The sequence below is a fragment of the Folsomia candida genome, unplaced genomic scaffold (assembly GCF_002217175.1).
Source record: "Folsomia candida strain VU population unplaced genomic scaffold, ASM221717v1 Fcan01_Sc017, whole genome shotgun sequence".
In the NCBI taxonomy this organism is placed as follows: Eukaryota; Metazoa; Arthropoda; class Collembola; order Entomobryomorpha; family Isotomidae; genus Folsomia; species Folsomia candida.
Window position 1 is genome coordinate 654,152 of NW_019091209.1, and position 16,635 is coordinate 670,786.

General features: G+C 35.4%; 2 protein-coding genes and 2 long non-coding RNA genes across 8 annotated transcripts; 2 read left to right on the forward strand and 2 right to left on the reverse strand.

Moving 5' to 3' along the window:
* Positions 1–1,892: 1,892 nt before the first annotated feature.
* On the reverse strand, positions 1,893–3,606 carry LOC118437895. Its single transcript, XR_004836471.1, has 3 exons — positions 3,399–3,606; positions 2,131–2,740; positions 1,893–1,988 (listed from the first exon to the last, which is right to left on the reverse strand). It is a non-coding gene; the product is annotated as an uncharacterized LOC118437895 (long non-coding RNA).
* On the forward strand, positions 2,037–11,475 carry LOC110856832 (nuclear hormone receptor HR96). Of its 5 annotated transcripts, none has more exons than XM_035857397.1 (8): positions 6,828–7,029; positions 7,272–7,774; positions 8,160–8,384; positions 8,458–9,547; positions 9,681–9,881; positions 9,949–10,181; positions 10,562–10,770; positions 11,011–11,475. In XM_035857397.1, exons 1-7 carry the CDS (start codon positions 7,018–7,020, stop codon positions 10,728–10,730), a joined length of 2,433 nt encoding a protein of 810 aa, XP_035713290.1. In that variant the 5' UTR covers positions 6,828–7,017; the 3' UTR covers positions 10,731–10,770; positions 11,011–11,475. The 5 variants fall into 5 exon arrangements, with proteins under 5 accessions (XP_035713291.1, XP_035713293.1, XP_035713290.1 ...); XM_035857399.1 differs by having other exon boundaries at positions 6,829–7,029; positions 8,458–8,771; positions 8,850–9,547; positions 10,562–11,475; XM_035857398.1 differs by lacking the exon at positions 6,828–7,029 and adding an exon at positions 2,037–2,169 and having other exon boundaries at positions 10,562–11,475.
* Positions 6,359–7,041, reverse strand: LOC118437896. The gene is made up of 2 exons (XR_004836472.1): positions 6,949–7,041; positions 6,359–6,829 (listed from the first exon to the last, which is right to left on the reverse strand). It is a non-coding gene; the product is annotated as an uncharacterized LOC118437896 (long non-coding RNA).
* Positions 11,476–11,868: 393 nt separating the features above from the next.
* LOC110856861 lies at positions 11,869–14,531 on the forward strand. Its single transcript, XM_022105441.2, has 3 exons — positions 11,869–12,340; positions 13,150–13,422; positions 14,070–14,531. The coding sequence occupies exons 1-3, from the start codon at positions 12,011–12,013 to the stop codon at positions 14,154–14,156; spliced, it is 690 nt and encodes a 229-aa protein (XP_021961133.1). The 5' UTR covers positions 11,869–12,010; the 3' UTR covers positions 14,157–14,531.
* Positions 14,532–16,635: the final 2,104 nt, after the last annotated feature.

Here is a 16,635-nt window from a genome sequence, read left to right on the forward strand (position 1 = left end):
TTAGCTCGGGTCCTTCTATAAAACTGTTTACACAAAATCTTGACTGTTTGTTTTAATATTACTTAGGACACTTCCAGCTTTACCCTCAAGCTGCATTTGACCCGGTGGGTCAACTTTCAGGGTCAGCAGGTTAATTTTTCCGCGCACGGTCTGATTTATCATTTTTTGGGCAAACTATCCGCGATGATGGAAGGCCCACGTTGTGTGATTCATTACGGATTCTTTTATTATTACATGCAATGATTATCTAGGGTTATTATATTAACAATCATTCACCTCTGACCTCTTTGGTTATCATGCTATATAAGCAATTAAGTTTGGAAAGTGTTTTTTTGGCTTCTACCAACTCCGGGGGCACTGTAGGGTGCATTTGTGAAGCTATCACCCTAAAATTTTAAAGATATCTTTTTGAGAGTATTATCTTGTAACCTACCAAAAATCAGTCCAAAATTCAACTCCCCGCCAAAGATATTCACCCGAGAATTCGTCAAAACCATCACCTAACGCCTTTTGTAGTATTTTGTTTAATTTATTCGCTGAGATGAGAGGAAGTATTCGGGAAAAAAGTATTAATTATGACAGCAAATGTAAATTAAATGTAATTAAATTATGTATGCTCAGTTAAACATACCTCGTTCCGAAATTATTTTTTATTTATTTTTTGTCACTTGAAACCTGTAATTGCACTCGCTGATTTATTCCTGGTTTTGAAAACTTACAGTATTAATCAAATAAACTGCTTAGCTGCCATCAAACAACTTCGTTTAACGTATGACAGCTGTTTTCAGCTTTTATTTAGAATATAGTTTTAAGCTGAAACACAGTTAAAACCCATTAAAACCCAAATAAAACCCATTTAACATGGTAAAACTCAATGGGTTTTATTCGTTAACAACCCATTAAAACCCAAAAAACCCAACCCAATAAAACCCTGGGTCGGAATACCCTGGAGTGGTTGGTGATTATTATTGGATCGAATTAAGGAATAAGACACTTAATAAAAATAATAATAGTCTCCTCGCTCCTCGTTCGGTTGGTAAATGTTTTTTAATGATTGATCGATTTCCATACATACATACGCACAGTGGCCGCGGAAGCTGTGGGGACATCGGGGGACATTAAAATTGTAGGATAGGGGAGGGGGGGGGGTTCTAAATTAGGAGGACATTGAATAACCCTGGGAAACTGTCTCTCTGTCCACACCCTTCCGCGGCCAGTGAATACATAGGCAGACTAATAACCAGTGGCCGCGGAAGCCGTGGGGACATTAAAATTGTAGGATAGTGGAGGGCCGGGGTTTATATAAGATGGACACTGATGATACGGACATCGCACAACCGCGGGGACATTGTTTGTCCCTCTGTCCACACCCACCCTTCCGCGGCCACTGTGTGCACAAACGGTGAGAAACCGTATGAATAATAGACCGGAGTTTGTATGGAACTTCTTGTGGCCTCTGGTCGTGTCGTGTTTCACTTTGTTTTTCATATTTGGAAACCATTAAAGTTTTTAAGACGACAAAATTTAGTTGGACGGGAATTTGAGACGATGATTACTTACTAACTTATTAGAAAAAATTGTATCTGGACTGGAATACTTAGACATTTTTTTAGTGGAGTTGTGCAGTGAATTTGTGGATCATAGGAGGACGAGGTTGGATTTGGATTGAATTCTACATACTTTTCGGTCTCTTATTATTGGATGTATGAAAAAGAATGAATTTTTTGGAGTCAGTCAGTCCGTACATTGATACCGTACCTTCTTTATGTTACAATTTGTGTATTTGTGCATCATTGTGCATGCAGTGTTTTGGCCAGTTTAGAATTGATACTGGTTTGGGTGAGACGGTTAAAAAAGTGTGATAAAAAAGAGTGAAAGTGTGACTAGAAAAGTTTTTTAACGAATTGTTTGTTTATTTCTTAGTAATATTTTCGTAAAATTTGACCAAATGGATTTATATACTATTATTTATCCGGGTTTGATTGAGACTGTTAAAAAAAAATGTGATAAAAAATTAACAGTGAAAGTTTCATGAAAGAAGTTTTTTGACCAAGTTTTCTGACAAATTTGTTTTTTTATAAAATTTTGACTAAATGGATTTATAAGCAAATATTATCATTATCATTTTACCTGGATTAATTGGACTGGAGTGCATTTTGGAAAAAAATGGTGAGACATTTAACTTGATTTTACATACGTCAGTCACATTATAATTTATTAATTTTCGGCGTGATTCAATCCACACGTGAGTAAACCAGGACGGGTGTCCTGGTGGCGTATATTTACGTCAGAAGAAGACCGGTATAAAAAATTGGTTGGTTAAGGAACATGATATTTTGGACATAAAAACTTAACCGTGAATTGTTTAACCAGGATGGCTGCATGAGATGAGATAATGACCATGAACCTGGCTTTGGGCAGTGACGCAAGAGATTGTAATTTTGTAATTATACAGCGTTTTGTTGTGGTTTGGATTGAATCTGCATGGCAGTTGTGTGAGGATGATCTGATTATGTATTATTAATTTTTTACGGTTGAGATGGTCAGTACATGTGTATTTATTTATTATGTAGTGATTTATTTATTTAAGCGGTTAAATAAATATTAATGTGACGAGAGGGCGTGGAAAGGTGACGAGATTTGGGGGACGAAATAAGGTTTAGCTCTTAAAGACAAATTGTAGTGATGACATTTTCTTGTGCGGGGTTATCGAGTAGGGTCATTTATCCAGTGGATGTAGCTGGTAAAATGTGAGTATGGAGATTTAGATTTGTTAGACCGTTATCTATGAAAATGGTATAATAAGTAAGCAGCAGGGGACGGTTATTTATTTATGGGTTTTAATAGATGGCTGTAAAAAATTGTGGGTATGTTGTGGGTTAAAAATTGTGGGTAAAAAAGTGGAATAGATTACTAAAATGAATCTAAAATTTCAAAATGTTTTGTTGGATTTATAATTTTTCGATAATACCCTAAATATTTATGTATATTGTGTAAATATTTCACCCATTATGTAAAAGAAATAAGCCTGTTTTTTTTTCAAAATGTATTAAAAAAAGATTTTTATTCATTAAAATCAAATCTTATTCTCACCATTTCAATAACGACAGGATTTTTGTTTTAAAAAAATGAGTATTTATCTATAATTAAAAATAATAATTTGACGATTAAAAAATCCACGGTTTTGTACTAAATTTGTTAACATTTTAAAATATTAAGACATAAATAATTTTGATCATTTTTAACGAAATACGGTTTAATGAAAGAATTTGATTTTACAAAAATTTGAACATGGAATTAACAAAATAATTAATGTTTTTTTGGTATTTTTTTGGGGCTTTTTTTATAAATGCATATCCGTCGTACGCGTTTGAAATGAAAATTGAGACTTTGTTTACCTTGAATTCGTTCATTTCACCTGAATCAGAACACTGACAACGAATTAGATTTAGATTTGCGATGCATCTCTCCATCCATCCGTCCTCCCACAATATGAGCTTATGCATACATAAGCTTATTTTGGTGTGAATTTATCGACTCAAATCCAGCAACGGCTTATCAATTTTTTTACAGTGGTGCGAATAGCGGAATGATATTATTTACCCACCTGCAGCAGCTTTAAATATTGCAATAATATGCATGTATTTACATACATATAGTTTGACAAGGGTACATACATACATGCATATAAATAAATAAATAAATGTGTATAAAATCACGAATATCTCCCGTGATGCAAAAAATAGTCGTGCTGATATTTTTCTGCTGATACATATAACAAAATTGTAGATGGGATGGGATTATTTTTAAGCATGCATTTTGTGCAATCGCTGTTTTTTGAAGTAAATATTATGATTTTGTTTTAAAATTTTGTAAGTTAAGTTTAGGGGGAAACTAGGAACGCCCTGGTGGCCCCACGTTTTAATTTATCAAAATAATTATTTATTTTAATTAATTTTATATCAAGGAATTCCATGTCTAAAATCCGTGGGAATTTGTACAATTCTAAATTTGTGTTTATAGAAATATTGAATTTTTCTATGTTATTTGACTCCTCCCCTTCCCTACAATGTTATGATGACCTTTGAACCCTTGCGATAGAGATAGCAATGAATATATAAATACATTCATTGCAGATTTGCAAATTTGCAAATTTGCATGACATATAGTAAATATGTGTGTACATGGGTTGGAATCTGGGTACAGTTTTCTTATGCAAAACGTGAATGCATGTTGTATACATATGCATGTAAAGATTGGCTAGATTAATAAATCAACTGAAATTTTACATGCGAAAAAAACATAATATTGATTAGTTAAACTGTAATTTGAGAATATGTATATATGGATTAATTAAAACTTTTGACGGAGAATGTAATACAAGTAATTAACGTCATTCGTAAATATGATTTAACATAATTAAACATGATTTGAATAAGAACAATTAAGTTTACGATATTTTTTAAAAACTATTACTCGAAAATTATGTGTACGAGATACACAAAAACAATCGCTGACAAGGGACACTCACGACCTGTCGTTTGAGTCCAGGGTACCCACTATGTTGTTTAGAATCTACTGGGACCCAAGATGAAGGATTCATTCATATTTCCGTGTAAAACTCATATTTGGCGTCGTGCCGTGGCGCCAAATTCGCTGAATTTGAATGTTTTTATTTTTGAAGCCGCCATAACTTTTGAAATCCTGGACGGATTTTAAAAATTTTTGGCAAAAATCATGACAAGGAGTTCAACTTTCGTATTCCATGCAATTTTTCCCAAAATTATAGTTTTTAACTTTTCGCAAAATTTCGTAATTTTCTTACAAATGGAGGTTCGTCGAAAAAATGCTAAAAATATCTCAAAAATTAGAAATTTTTTATTTTTATTTTTTTCTCAAAAATGTCGACTTTTGTGATCATTTTAAGCATAAAATTTTGAAAATCCGACATAAACTGCAAAAGTTATGGGGGTTTGAAATTGGTCGAAAATGCAAATTTTTAAGTTTGGCGCCACGCCTTGGCGCCAAATATGAGTTTTACACGGAAATATGAATGAATCCTTCATCTGGGGTCCTAGTAGATTCTAAAAAACATAGTGGGTACCCTGGACTCAAACGACAGGTCGTGAGTGTCCCTTGTGAGAAAAATGAGACAAAAAAATATTTACTGCTAAAGGAAATTTCATGCAAAATTATTGGTTTGTGTTTTCGCAAAGTGGCCAATTTTTTAATGTCCAAATTTTTTTTAATTAAAGCTAAATTTGTGATCGAAACGGTAGAAAATGTAGATTCGATTAATTTTACCTATAGAAATTTCATAAAATTTCCTGTAGTTTGCCATGCATTTTTCGAAATTCTCTGCTGACTCGAGGTATGCATGCAAAATTCTCTTCTGTCCTGATAAATTTCGATATCATTCAGTTCAGACCTCAATATGATCGTGTAACATTTATGAGAAACATTGACAATTTTTTATAATTTTTACTCTATGAAATTCATACCGTACTTCATACTATGAATATGTAAATGAAATACAATGTACGAGATTGTGGGGTATCAATCAGCCAGGCGGCAAGGTTCACATTCACGTCATCATCATCATCTCGTCTCGATCATGCGATGGAGAAGGTTGGTTTGCTACTTTTTGTTAAATAACAACACGTTAAATATTTAGTGTTATTATTGTTGGAAAGAACTAGATTTAATTACTGCTACTACTGGATTAAAGTTGGATCATAGGATTCTAGTGTTCTTCATTAAGTTTTATTGTGTATCGTCACTTGTTTACTGTGGATTCTGATTTGAATTAACGTTAAAGGTAAGTTTGTTACAGTATTATGTAGTAAGTAGTAATTAATTTCTGTGGATAATTAGTCATTCTGTGTTAAGTAAGATTAAAGAAAGATGGAGGGTCTCGAGTATATTATTAATCATTAATTTGTGCTTGAATAGTTCAAAGTTTTTGAGAAGTTTCTATCCAGAAAAGTTACGCGTTTTTATTTTCGTGATAAGCCTTCGAAATGATAACTAACTTGTCAAAATTGGGAACTTTTTAATGGTTTGAAAACGTGAGTTAGTAAATATTGTGAAGAAAATGAGCTAGTTTTTAATTTGCAATTAAATTAGCTTAAATTCAACATTTTTTACAATTCAGAGTTTAGAGTAAATAAGTGCCAATTTTCCGAAAAATTAAGAAAGGAAAAAACAGTTTTTTTAAAAATAATCTATAAATGCTCGAGTAAATGTCAATTAACCTTTGCTAAATTGGTGACTGTGACATAACAAACTAGACGACAATGTCCACAGAACATTATTGGTTTAAAATATGAGAACAATAATAATGTGCAAGTTAAATAAATTAAGGATAATAATAGAAAAAACGGGAGCCTCTTCTTGTTAAAATTCAATTCTTCACAACAATTAGATGAATAATAATGATGTTATGTTCCATCCATCAGGTTTTATTTAGGAATTATCGATCTTCTCATGTTCTTCTTGTCCCGATAAAAGTATGAACAATTGTTTGTCCACGTCCACCTCTTGAATGAATGACTACTTGTTGAGGAACGATAAAATAATAATTTAACCGTAATTTGCTTCTTGTTTATCTTATTATCCAAGTTAAATAAGTAAATTGTCATTAGTTTAGTTTAGTTTAGTTTAGTTTAGTTAGTGGTGCCTCCCATAATAGTAGTTTATATAAGAAAATGATAACCAATTCAAGTTAGTTGTCATCGTTTGACGATGATGATAAGTGGTGGTTGGTTGGTTACCGAGCTCCGGTAGATAAGATAATAATCTAGGAATTATAATAATTGTAGAGTTCCATCTGCAAAAAGTTTAAGAAGTTAACGATAAGCATGTGACTTGCGAGTTATTTTGAATAATTAGTCAACTTATCAAGTGACGATAGATATTACTGGACAAAAGCAAACTTGTGTACCTCACCTTATCGAGTGAGTATGAGTATCAAGTGATATGTAGAGGGAGGGTCGAGATCGAGGGTTTATTAAATTTATGTATTTGTTGGTGAGATGCGATATATTTATTTAATAATGAAAGAAATGTGATCTGTGGTTTGGGTTTTTTGTGTGATGGATGGACTTATCAGTGGGTTGGATTGATAAGTGTGACGTATTTTTAAGCATCATCATCACTTATGTAGTGGACACTAACTGAACACCTGAACATATATTGACTAATTTGTTATTTAAGAGTGATTGGTGTAAAAAAAAGTTAAAATAATTTAAAATTCTGGACTTTTTTGACAGGCAGCGACAACAACAACGACAACAACTTATCCAGAAATTCCGGTCCGTTCAGGAACAATAGGAGGACAAGGAACAAACGGAACGGAACAAGATTTTTACTGCAACACTTATCAGCAAAGCGATACGAATTTCTTCCCCCAACAGGAACAAGGACAAGAACAATTAGATGACTTTGACTTGTTCTCGAGTGATGCGTTTCAATCGACGACGAATCCAACACGGATAAAATTAGGACAAGAATTAGGACAACAAGATCGTCAAAATCTTCAGTACGGTCATACTTATCATGGTCATCAGAGTCACGGTTATGTCCCTGAGGATCCCATGCGTCAACAGAATTTGGAATTGATACGGACGACGAGGGAAGGCTTTAATTTACAAGGGAGGACCTTTGGCAGTTTCGAGACTAAAATGGAGCCAGATATGGAAATTGTTGGGGGTGGTGGTGGTGCTGTTGCTGGGGATGAAAACGAGGAGGACAGGAAATTAGGAATTTCTGATCGGTTTGTAAAATAATAATTAATAAAAGAAATCAAATTAGAATTGATGGAGGTCTCCGATTTTTGTCAAATTAGTGTCGATCGATTACAAATTTGATTAGTATGAAATTTGGGATAGACACGATCTCCCAATGGGCACGTTTGGCCGAGATATTTGCATCCGAAGAGGGGAAAACGCACGGTAAATTTGGAAAGTGTATAATTTGTCGACTTTAAGGGGCGTTTTCTCCTCTTGGGATGCAGCTATCTCTGCCAAACGTGCCCATTGGGAGATCGTGTCTTTCGCAAATTTTATACTAATTAAATTTATGATCGATTGGCACTAGTTTGCTCAAAGTCGGAGAGCATAACGCATAATTAGTTAAAATTGACACCTTTGTTTTACCAGGAATGGGAAACACGGCAGTGATGGTGACGTAATTGGAACTCCGGACCCTAAAATATGCGGCGTTTGTGGCGACAAAGCCCTCGGAAATAATTTTAACGCTATAACTTGTGAAAGTTGTAAAGCATTTTTCCGTCGAAATGCCCTCCGACCAAAAGAATTTGTTTGTCCGTTTAACAATAATTGTAAAGTTGACCCTGTGACGAGACGATTTTGTCAAAAGTGCAGGTTATTGAGCACAAAATACTAAATTTAAAAAAATCTATAAAATTTCCCAACTTTTTTTATTATATATTTCCAGACTAAAGAAATGTTTTGACATCGGCATGAAAAAAGAATGGATCATGACGGACGAAGAGAAGAAAATGAAGAAGCAAAAAATCGAACAAAATCGCCTAAAACGTGTCACCTCCTGCGACGTTAGGGAAACGGATCCCATCCACCCGAAAGAAATGAAAGTCGCGGCGGCTACGACGCCCACGACGCCACAAATTGACGACAATCACCAAATCCCCCACCACACACTCACCCCTGACTGCGACGCCTCGTCGAATTCCTCCAGTGAAAGTAACAGTGTCCACCACCACAACCACCACGTGCACAATAATCATAATAGTACGACGAACAATAGTAATAATCTTCACCAGAATCTCGTTTCTCCTCAAGCCAATAATCACCCCTTTCACTACGCAGGAAGTAATAAACCACTTCCGGTCATCGTTGACCATGGACCAACGTCCGTAATTGCCACCCACAACTCGTCCTCTTACCTCCTCCCCCAGAATTATGTCGAAGAAGAAGAGCAAGACGAACAACCCACTCAAAATCCCATCTTGGCCTCCCTCGTGCGCCCGGGATTAGCCGATTCTCCCCCTGAACCGCTGAACCCACCGCCGCAAGTGATCCAGTACCCGCCCCCACCACCACCACCACCGCTCGATTCTGACTACCCCTCCAAGAAGAAAACCCTCATTCAACAGTACCACATGGAAATGCATTTGGGTTGCTGTGACGGAGAATCGTCACTCTCGTCACCCCCCTCGTCGTCTTCTTCGTCACTATCGTCCCCCCCACAGTTGACGAGAGGCTCGATTGGTGGGCATCATCACCAAGACGTAGGCGAACTCCCACCGTTACCTCTCAACACGATGGAGTCCATTCTCAGCGTCGCGATATCGGCCGAGTTTAATGCGGGGTTATTGAGTGAGGACAATTGTTTGGGGGATGACGATATGTCGGGGGGACATCAGCAGCAGCATTCGCATTCCTCCGCGGCGGCCATGCATAATTCGAGGACGCTGAATAAAGCGGAGAAGGCGAAGCTGAGTGAGTTGTTCTTTGCGAGTGAGGCCCTCAATGCGCCGGTGGATTTGGATGGACCGATAAAAATTGTGAGTAATTAATGATTAATTAGGGTTTAAACTTGTTAAATTAACGTGGAACTTGACGACGTATCGCCAAAATCAACAAATTTTTAATCGTTTCTCCACTCTGGGAATTTATTTCTTGAATTTTGTTCTGTAGGGAACGTCGGATCCATCTTTGATCAACGTGATAAACCTGACTGACATCGCGATCCGACGTTTGATAAAAATGTCGAAGAAGATTTGTGCATTTAAAAATATGTGTCAAGAAGATCAGATCGCTCTGTTGAAGGGGGGCTGTACCGAGATGATGATTTTACGCAGTGTTGTGTCCTACGATCCGGAAAGAGATTCGTGGAATGTAAGAGGAAATTGACGAAAATATGTATGCGAAATTGCGCTAAATTGCCAATTTTCTTTTTGCACAGATACCTCACAGTAACGGGTTCAACGTAAAACTTGGCGTGCTGAAGGAAGCCCGTGGAAATTTGTACGAGGAGCATCAACGTTTCGTGAAATCGTTTAAAGGGGATTGGCGTGCGGACTACAATATTATGATTATTCTCTGTGCCATCACGCTATTCACGCCAGAAAGGCCGAATGTTATTCATAAAGATGTCGTAAAATTGGAGCAGGATTCGTACTATTATCTTCTCAAGAGGTGGGTGGATATAAATGACTTAACGTATGAGTGACTGAGTCATTACCAAATTGTCAAAATCAACCTATTCTTACTCATTTGGGAATTTATCTTAAAATTTTGAACGACAAATCTGTACTCAGTGAGTTGATTGATGGAATGGCGTTGAGGTTTTAAGCCAATTTCGATGAGTTTCAATTTTTATGAAGGCGTCTTAAACTTGAGATCTCCCCCTTCAAAAAGTTTAAGAAAAATTGGGAACGATCTGCTCTCCAAATTCGTCGTCCTGAATTTTTAAATAAATTCCCGGAGCGGAGAAATTATTAAAGACGTGCTGATTTTTACGACTTTGGCGATTAATCATTGAATCATGTGTTAATAGAAATTTCTACATTTTTCAGATATTTGGAATCAACTCGAAACGGGTGTGAAGCACGATCCACGTATCTCCAACTTATCCAGAGGATTGCAGAACTTCACATTTTAAATTCAAACCATTTACGCGTATTTCTGGAAGTGAATCCCCGCGAAGTGGAGCCGCTTCTCATTGAAATCTTTGATTTAAAATAATAGTCCCTTGAAACCTGTGCGTTATTAGGATGATACATAAGTATACAAGCTTTATTCAATACTGAGCTAATTCACGCAGGCCTTGGTAACATTGTAAAATCCGTAAACTTACAAACTGTTAAAAAATTTTACTCGTATTTCGAAGGAAAATTAGCTCCCAAATTTTTGTAAAATTACTCAAATCAAGGGAGTCTCTTTAAAATTATTTCTCAAAATGCACGATTTTACAAAGTTACCAAGAACTGCGTGAATTGCCTCAGCATTATAATAATTATATAAGAATCGAGTCTAACTAGTGAGAGAGAATGCAACGAAATTGGTATTTTGGTCAGCCTTCTTCGTCATCAATTATTGTTCGTAAACTTCAACCCCCTAAAACTGTAAACTACACATTTAAAAAATGATAATTTCTCTATTAATGTTGGTTACTTTGTTATATCAATTATCAATTTTGTCATTAATGATAATAGTGCTAATGGAATGTGAGGATGACTTGGAAGAAATGGGACTAATTTCTGAAGAGGGGGGTGCATGCGTCGACAGTGTGATGTGCGTTAAATAAATGTGATTATCAATTATTAGCTTTAAGTAGAGATTATGTAATTGAAAATGTGAAATGATTTAATTAATTTGACTAGAAATCGGTATATATATAAATACAATACGAAATATATTGTTTAAAATGATACAGCAAATGGCACAAATTATTTTTAGTAAAATAATAAAAGCTTGCAAAATTAAATAATGATTGATTAAGGAGAGTTTTTTAATTACACAATTACGTTAACGTTCCATTGCACGCGGGTTTCGAGTTTAAATTTTTGCGTCCCTTATTAAAATATCTAATTTTAATTATTATTTTGTATTTATTTTATTTTTATTTTCTTAAGGAGAAAAAAATCAAAATTCTAACCCCGTAACTTTGCGAAGCTAAAAATTGTCGATTTTTAGACATAATAAAATCTTCAATTTAAAAAAAATGCAGGGAGATGGGCACATTTCAAAATCGCCATTAGAATACATGAAAGAAGGGGAAAGTTGAGACGCACAAAAATTCAAACTCAAAACCCGCATCCAATGGAACCTTAATGACGTTTGCTTGACATCTCAATCTCAACAAACCCGGCCTCCGCGAAGCTCTGCTCATTCACACTTTTGTTTCCCATCTGACTTCAACAAAACTGCTGAGTTTGGAGTAAAAATTTTTAAAATTAATTAACTTTTCCTTAAAATTGGCTAATTTCCTCATAAATAAATTTCAATTAACTAACTACTTAACCATGGCACTCCCCATGTCCCGCCGGCCCCCGGCGGTGGAGGCGGATAAGCTCGAAGAGGAGAAATTGGCCATTCGCTTTCTTAAGTTGGATAAGTATAAGATCTTTATGGATTCGATGATCAAGTGGTACACGGTCATGACGAAACGCAACCGGGCCAAGTTGACCCCGTCAAAATTGCGGAGGAAGGCGATCCATGTCCTCTACGTGTTGAAGTACCCTTGCGACAGGGTCCCTTTAGACTGGATAATCAAACTGAGGGAAGCCACGGGAATGAAACTCTACCGGAGGATTAAGAAGCAGCCCGACTTCAGTTATCTGGCGGGACGAGAGGTGAGAGATTGGTTGCTTATCTAATTAATTATTGGTTGGTTATCTATCTGCTGATTAATTATTGGGTGGTCGAGAGGTGAGAGGTGAGTGAGTGAGAGATTGGTTAGTAATCTAATTAATTATTGGCTGATTATCTAGTTAATTATAATTATTGGTTGGTTATCTGATTAATTATTGGTCGAGCGAGAGGTGAGTAAGAGTGAGAGATTGGTTGGTAATCTAATTAATTATAAGTATTGGTTCAAATTGGTTGGTTATCTAATTAATTACGTATTGCTTGAGTAGCTAATTAGTTGACTTATTGGTTGGTTATCTAGTTAATTAAGAGATGTACTTTATCAAGATTTTGGTTCCGTTCTTTTAAAGGGTTTAGATTTCCGATGCTGTTACACCCACAAAAACACGAAAATCTACGTCAAAAAGGCAGCGGTCGTACGAAAATACGGGTTTTGTAAAGAAATTAAATTTTTTAATGCATTGTTTTCACGGTTTATAAAAATACAGTGTTTTGACACCGATAAAAAGTAAATTTATTACTAGTATTGTCATACGATTGCTGTCTTCTTTACGTAGATTTTCGTCTTTTTGTGGGTCTAATATCTCTAAAAATGTAACTAATTTTATATACGTTAATGGTTTGTGAATAAATTAACTTTTTACCTGTCAAAATACATTGTTTTCACGATTTTAAAAAGCTACAGTACTTTCACACGGATAAAAATATTAATTTGTTAGCAAAGCTCGTATCTTCTTGTCCAAGGAGATTCTCGTCTTTTTAATCTAATTAATCTTATATGTACTTTAAACAGATCGAGGTTTCAGTGGACCCTTCGAATCCCGAAGGGAAGAAGAAGCGATTCACTTTTGACTCGACTGGCCAACCAATCGAAATATTTTCGAGTGATGATTCGAGCGATTCTTCTGACGATGAGGATGCCATCATCGACCTCTCCGACGAAGTACCCCCACCCGACTGGCTGGAAGCGTACGCTCGTGGCGAACATCGTCGCAGGGAACTCACCCTGGCCGAAGGAGAAGATGGGAAAAGGATCTTGTTTTACGATTACGAACCGGAATATAAGGTTATCATTTTTTAACATTGATGATAAGCCGTCTTAGAGAAAATACTTTGTTAAAATGTGTCGTATTTTGAGCTCCGGTTCTTCTCAGGGTTTGAATTTCTAGGACTGTTACGCAGGCAAAAAGACGAAAATCTACGTGGAGAAGGCTTTTGCAAATTCAGGTTTTTTTGAATAAATTAAGTTCTTATCGATGTCAATATACAGTGAGGCAATTCACGCAGTCATGTATAACTTGTAACATCTGCAAATTTTGTACCCTGATTTTACAAACTTGTACAAAATAAGGAGACCCCTTGATCGGAGTAAGTCTACAAAAATTTAGAAGTTAGTTCTCCTTCGAAATACGAGTAAAATTGTATAAAAGTTTGTAAGTTTACGGATTTTACAATGTTACCAAGGCCTGCGTGAAGAGCTTCACTGTTTTCACGATTAAAAAAAGAAATGGTATTTTGGCAGCGATAAAAAGTTAATGTTTTCAGAAACCTGTATTTTCGTAAGAACTGCCTGCCACCTTTAAATTTTCGTCTTTTTATGGGTGTAACAACCCTGGGATGAACAGAGCTTTGCTTTTAGCAAAGTATTTTGCTCAGCTTTCATGATAAGCAAACCAGATAACAATCATGGCTTAAAAACGCTAATTTTTGCAGGATTTCGACCCGAAAGCCCTTCCTCCGCAGCCGGCTCATGACTCGACTTCGTTCAAGTGGTTCTCGACTGCGCACAAGAACAAATAGCTAGTCCATTAAATCCGAAGTACTTCCGGTTTTGTATTTTTTATTAATTTACAAAGTTTCTTAATAGCGATGAAGATGATAAAATTTCGAATTTCGTAATCAGTATCTGTTGTGATTTACGATATACTTCTTGGAAATCAAAATAACTTTAAATTGTTGTACTGACAAAAAATAATACTCAAAAGATGAAATCTTTCTTTTACTTAATGTTTTTCTTATTCTCTGTATTCATTGTAATCTAATTTTAATTTTTGAAATGGTTTGAACTATAACTAAAACCAGTTTTCTGAAGAAATAAATAACTTGATAAATAATTATTCTGTTATTATTATTAAATATTGACGAATAAAGTAAACTTTTTCTCGAACAGTAAAACTTCTTGCACGTAGTCCAATTAATTAGTTATTTTGATTAGAGATTGAAAGAAATAAGACTTACTTGTTTACTTTTTTAACATGCAACTTTATTCAGGGAATGCTTATCAAGATAATTGCAGTATCACAAATTAGACTAGAATTTTGACATAATCAGTATGTATGTAACAAGATAAGATACAGATAGAAGCAAGCCTATTGTATGTTGGTTGAGTTCACTGCAGATTTCGTCACATGACTGTCAGGGATGCAGTGCCGTAAGTGTTAATTACCGGGCCCCCAAATTGAAACCTGAAAGTTGAATGTTTTTTTGTTTGCATAATGTGCGTCGAAATATGTCACCATGAAATATAGTTGGTTACCATTCGAATTGCTATAAATTTTGGCGGGAAAAATCAAAATTTATAGCAATTCGAATGGTAACCAACTATATTTCATGGTGACATATTTCGACGCACATTATGCAAACAAACAAACATTCAATTTTCAGGTTTCAGTATGGGGGGGCCCCGTACGGGCCCGTAAATTCATAGCTTCGGCACTGCATCCCTGGCAGTCATGTGACGAAATCTCCAGTGAACTCAACCAACATACAATAGGCTTGGATAGAAGTGTTAAAGGCGAAATAATTAATAATAATATAGTAAAAGCTTTACTGTAAAACTGTGTTGCATAATAGCTGGTAGAGGAATTATTGACTTTAATTATAAGTTTCCAATAGAACTATTAATTTTGCCAAGTGTTTGCAAGTAACCACTTGGAAGAAATAAATGGTTTCTTGGCAAAGGTAAACTAGCTACGTTGTGAAACGCAGCCAGGAATGCAGTGCCGGGACAATGAAATCTGACCCTTGCCGGGCCAAAATTCATAATTTTGGCTGTAGGCACCTGATTCTGGCTTACTTGACAATACTTAAAAAAATATAAAATTTTGTAGTGTTTAAAAAAGTACAAAGTTCGAATTAAAAAAAATTTTAATTGGAAAAAAATTGTTTCTAGAAAAATAGTAGTTAGTGTTTAAAAATACTTTTTTTAAACACTACAAAATTAATTATTGTCCAATGGATCCAGATGCGCTTGGATATCTTTGGCCAGTCCCGTAGAAGGGGCATTATAAACTGTTACCCTCCGTAAACTTGTGGTAATTAAGATCTGTGAAAAAAATATAGTTTATACATGCATAAAATGTCGGTTTGTAAACGTAAGTGTCGTTTCTTGCGGGTTGCGAAACATTGATAAAAATTGGAAATTTTCCTCTCCATTGTTGTTGCTGCTCGTCGGGAAGAATTTTCCTGGAAATAGGAACACAGTTTAAGTTTAAGTTTAAGTTGACACCATTCTACATCTTCAACAATCATGGCACAATCACGCAGTCCAGCCGACGACGTAAGTTTAGGTTTTCTTTTGAATTTACTAATTCCTTACGAAATTTATTAATTCCTTACGAAATTACCGAAATGACTTTCTTTTTTTACACAACGCAGATGGTGGTAGAGGAGGAGGAGCACGAGTTTTTTTGGACGGTCCAGACCAGTGACTTAAAAACTCACCCGAACGATCAAAGCTTTGCCCTCATGGCGGGCCATGCTTTCGGCATAATTTGCAAATTGTAATTCTATTTCGTCCCAGGTAGGTACCCTTTTCATTGAATGAAATTAGTCGAGTCTAATGGACCTGAAGAAATTTTAGCTAAAGTGTGGATCTTCTTGACCGGGAATGGGGGTTGTTTAAATCAGTCGGGAACGTGTGGTAAGACGGGAAACATTCATTTTTATCAATGTTTCGCAACCCGCCAGAAATGACACTTACGTTTACAAACCGACATTTTATGCATGTATAAACTATATTTTTTCACAGATCTTAATTACCACAACTTTACGGAGGGTAACAGTTTATAATGCCCCTTCTACGGGACTGGCCAAAGATATCCAAGCGCATCTGGATCCATTGGACAATAATTAATTTTGTAGTGTTTAAAAAAAGTATTTTTAAACACTAACTACTATTTTTCTAGAAACAATTTTTTTCCAATTAAAATTTTTTTTAATTCGAACTTTGTACCTTTTTAAACACTACAAAATTTTATATTTTTTTAAGTATTGTCAA

Coding starts and splice junctions, on each gene's coding strand:
- LOC110856832 (XM_035857397.1), top strand. Junction 7,775..8,159: donor AAATTAGGAATTTCTGATCG/GTTTGTAAAATA, acceptor TTGTTTTACCAG/GAATGGGAAACACGGCAGTG. Junction 10,182..10,561: donor TACTATTATCTTCTCAAGAG/GTGGGTGGATAT, acceptor TACATTTTTCAG/ATATTTGGAATCAACTCGAA.
- LOC110856861 (XM_022105441.2), top strand. CDS start 12,011: ATGGCACTCCCCATGTCCCGCCGGCCCCCGGCGGTGGAGGCGGATAAG. Junction 12,341..13,149: donor GTTATCTGGCGGGACGAGAG/GTGAGAGATTGG, acceptor TACTTTAAACAG/ATCGAGGTTTCAGTGGACCC. Junction 13,423..14,069: donor ATTACGAACCGGAATATAAG/GTTATCATTTTT, acceptor TAATTTTTGCAG/GATTTCGACCCGAAAGCCCT.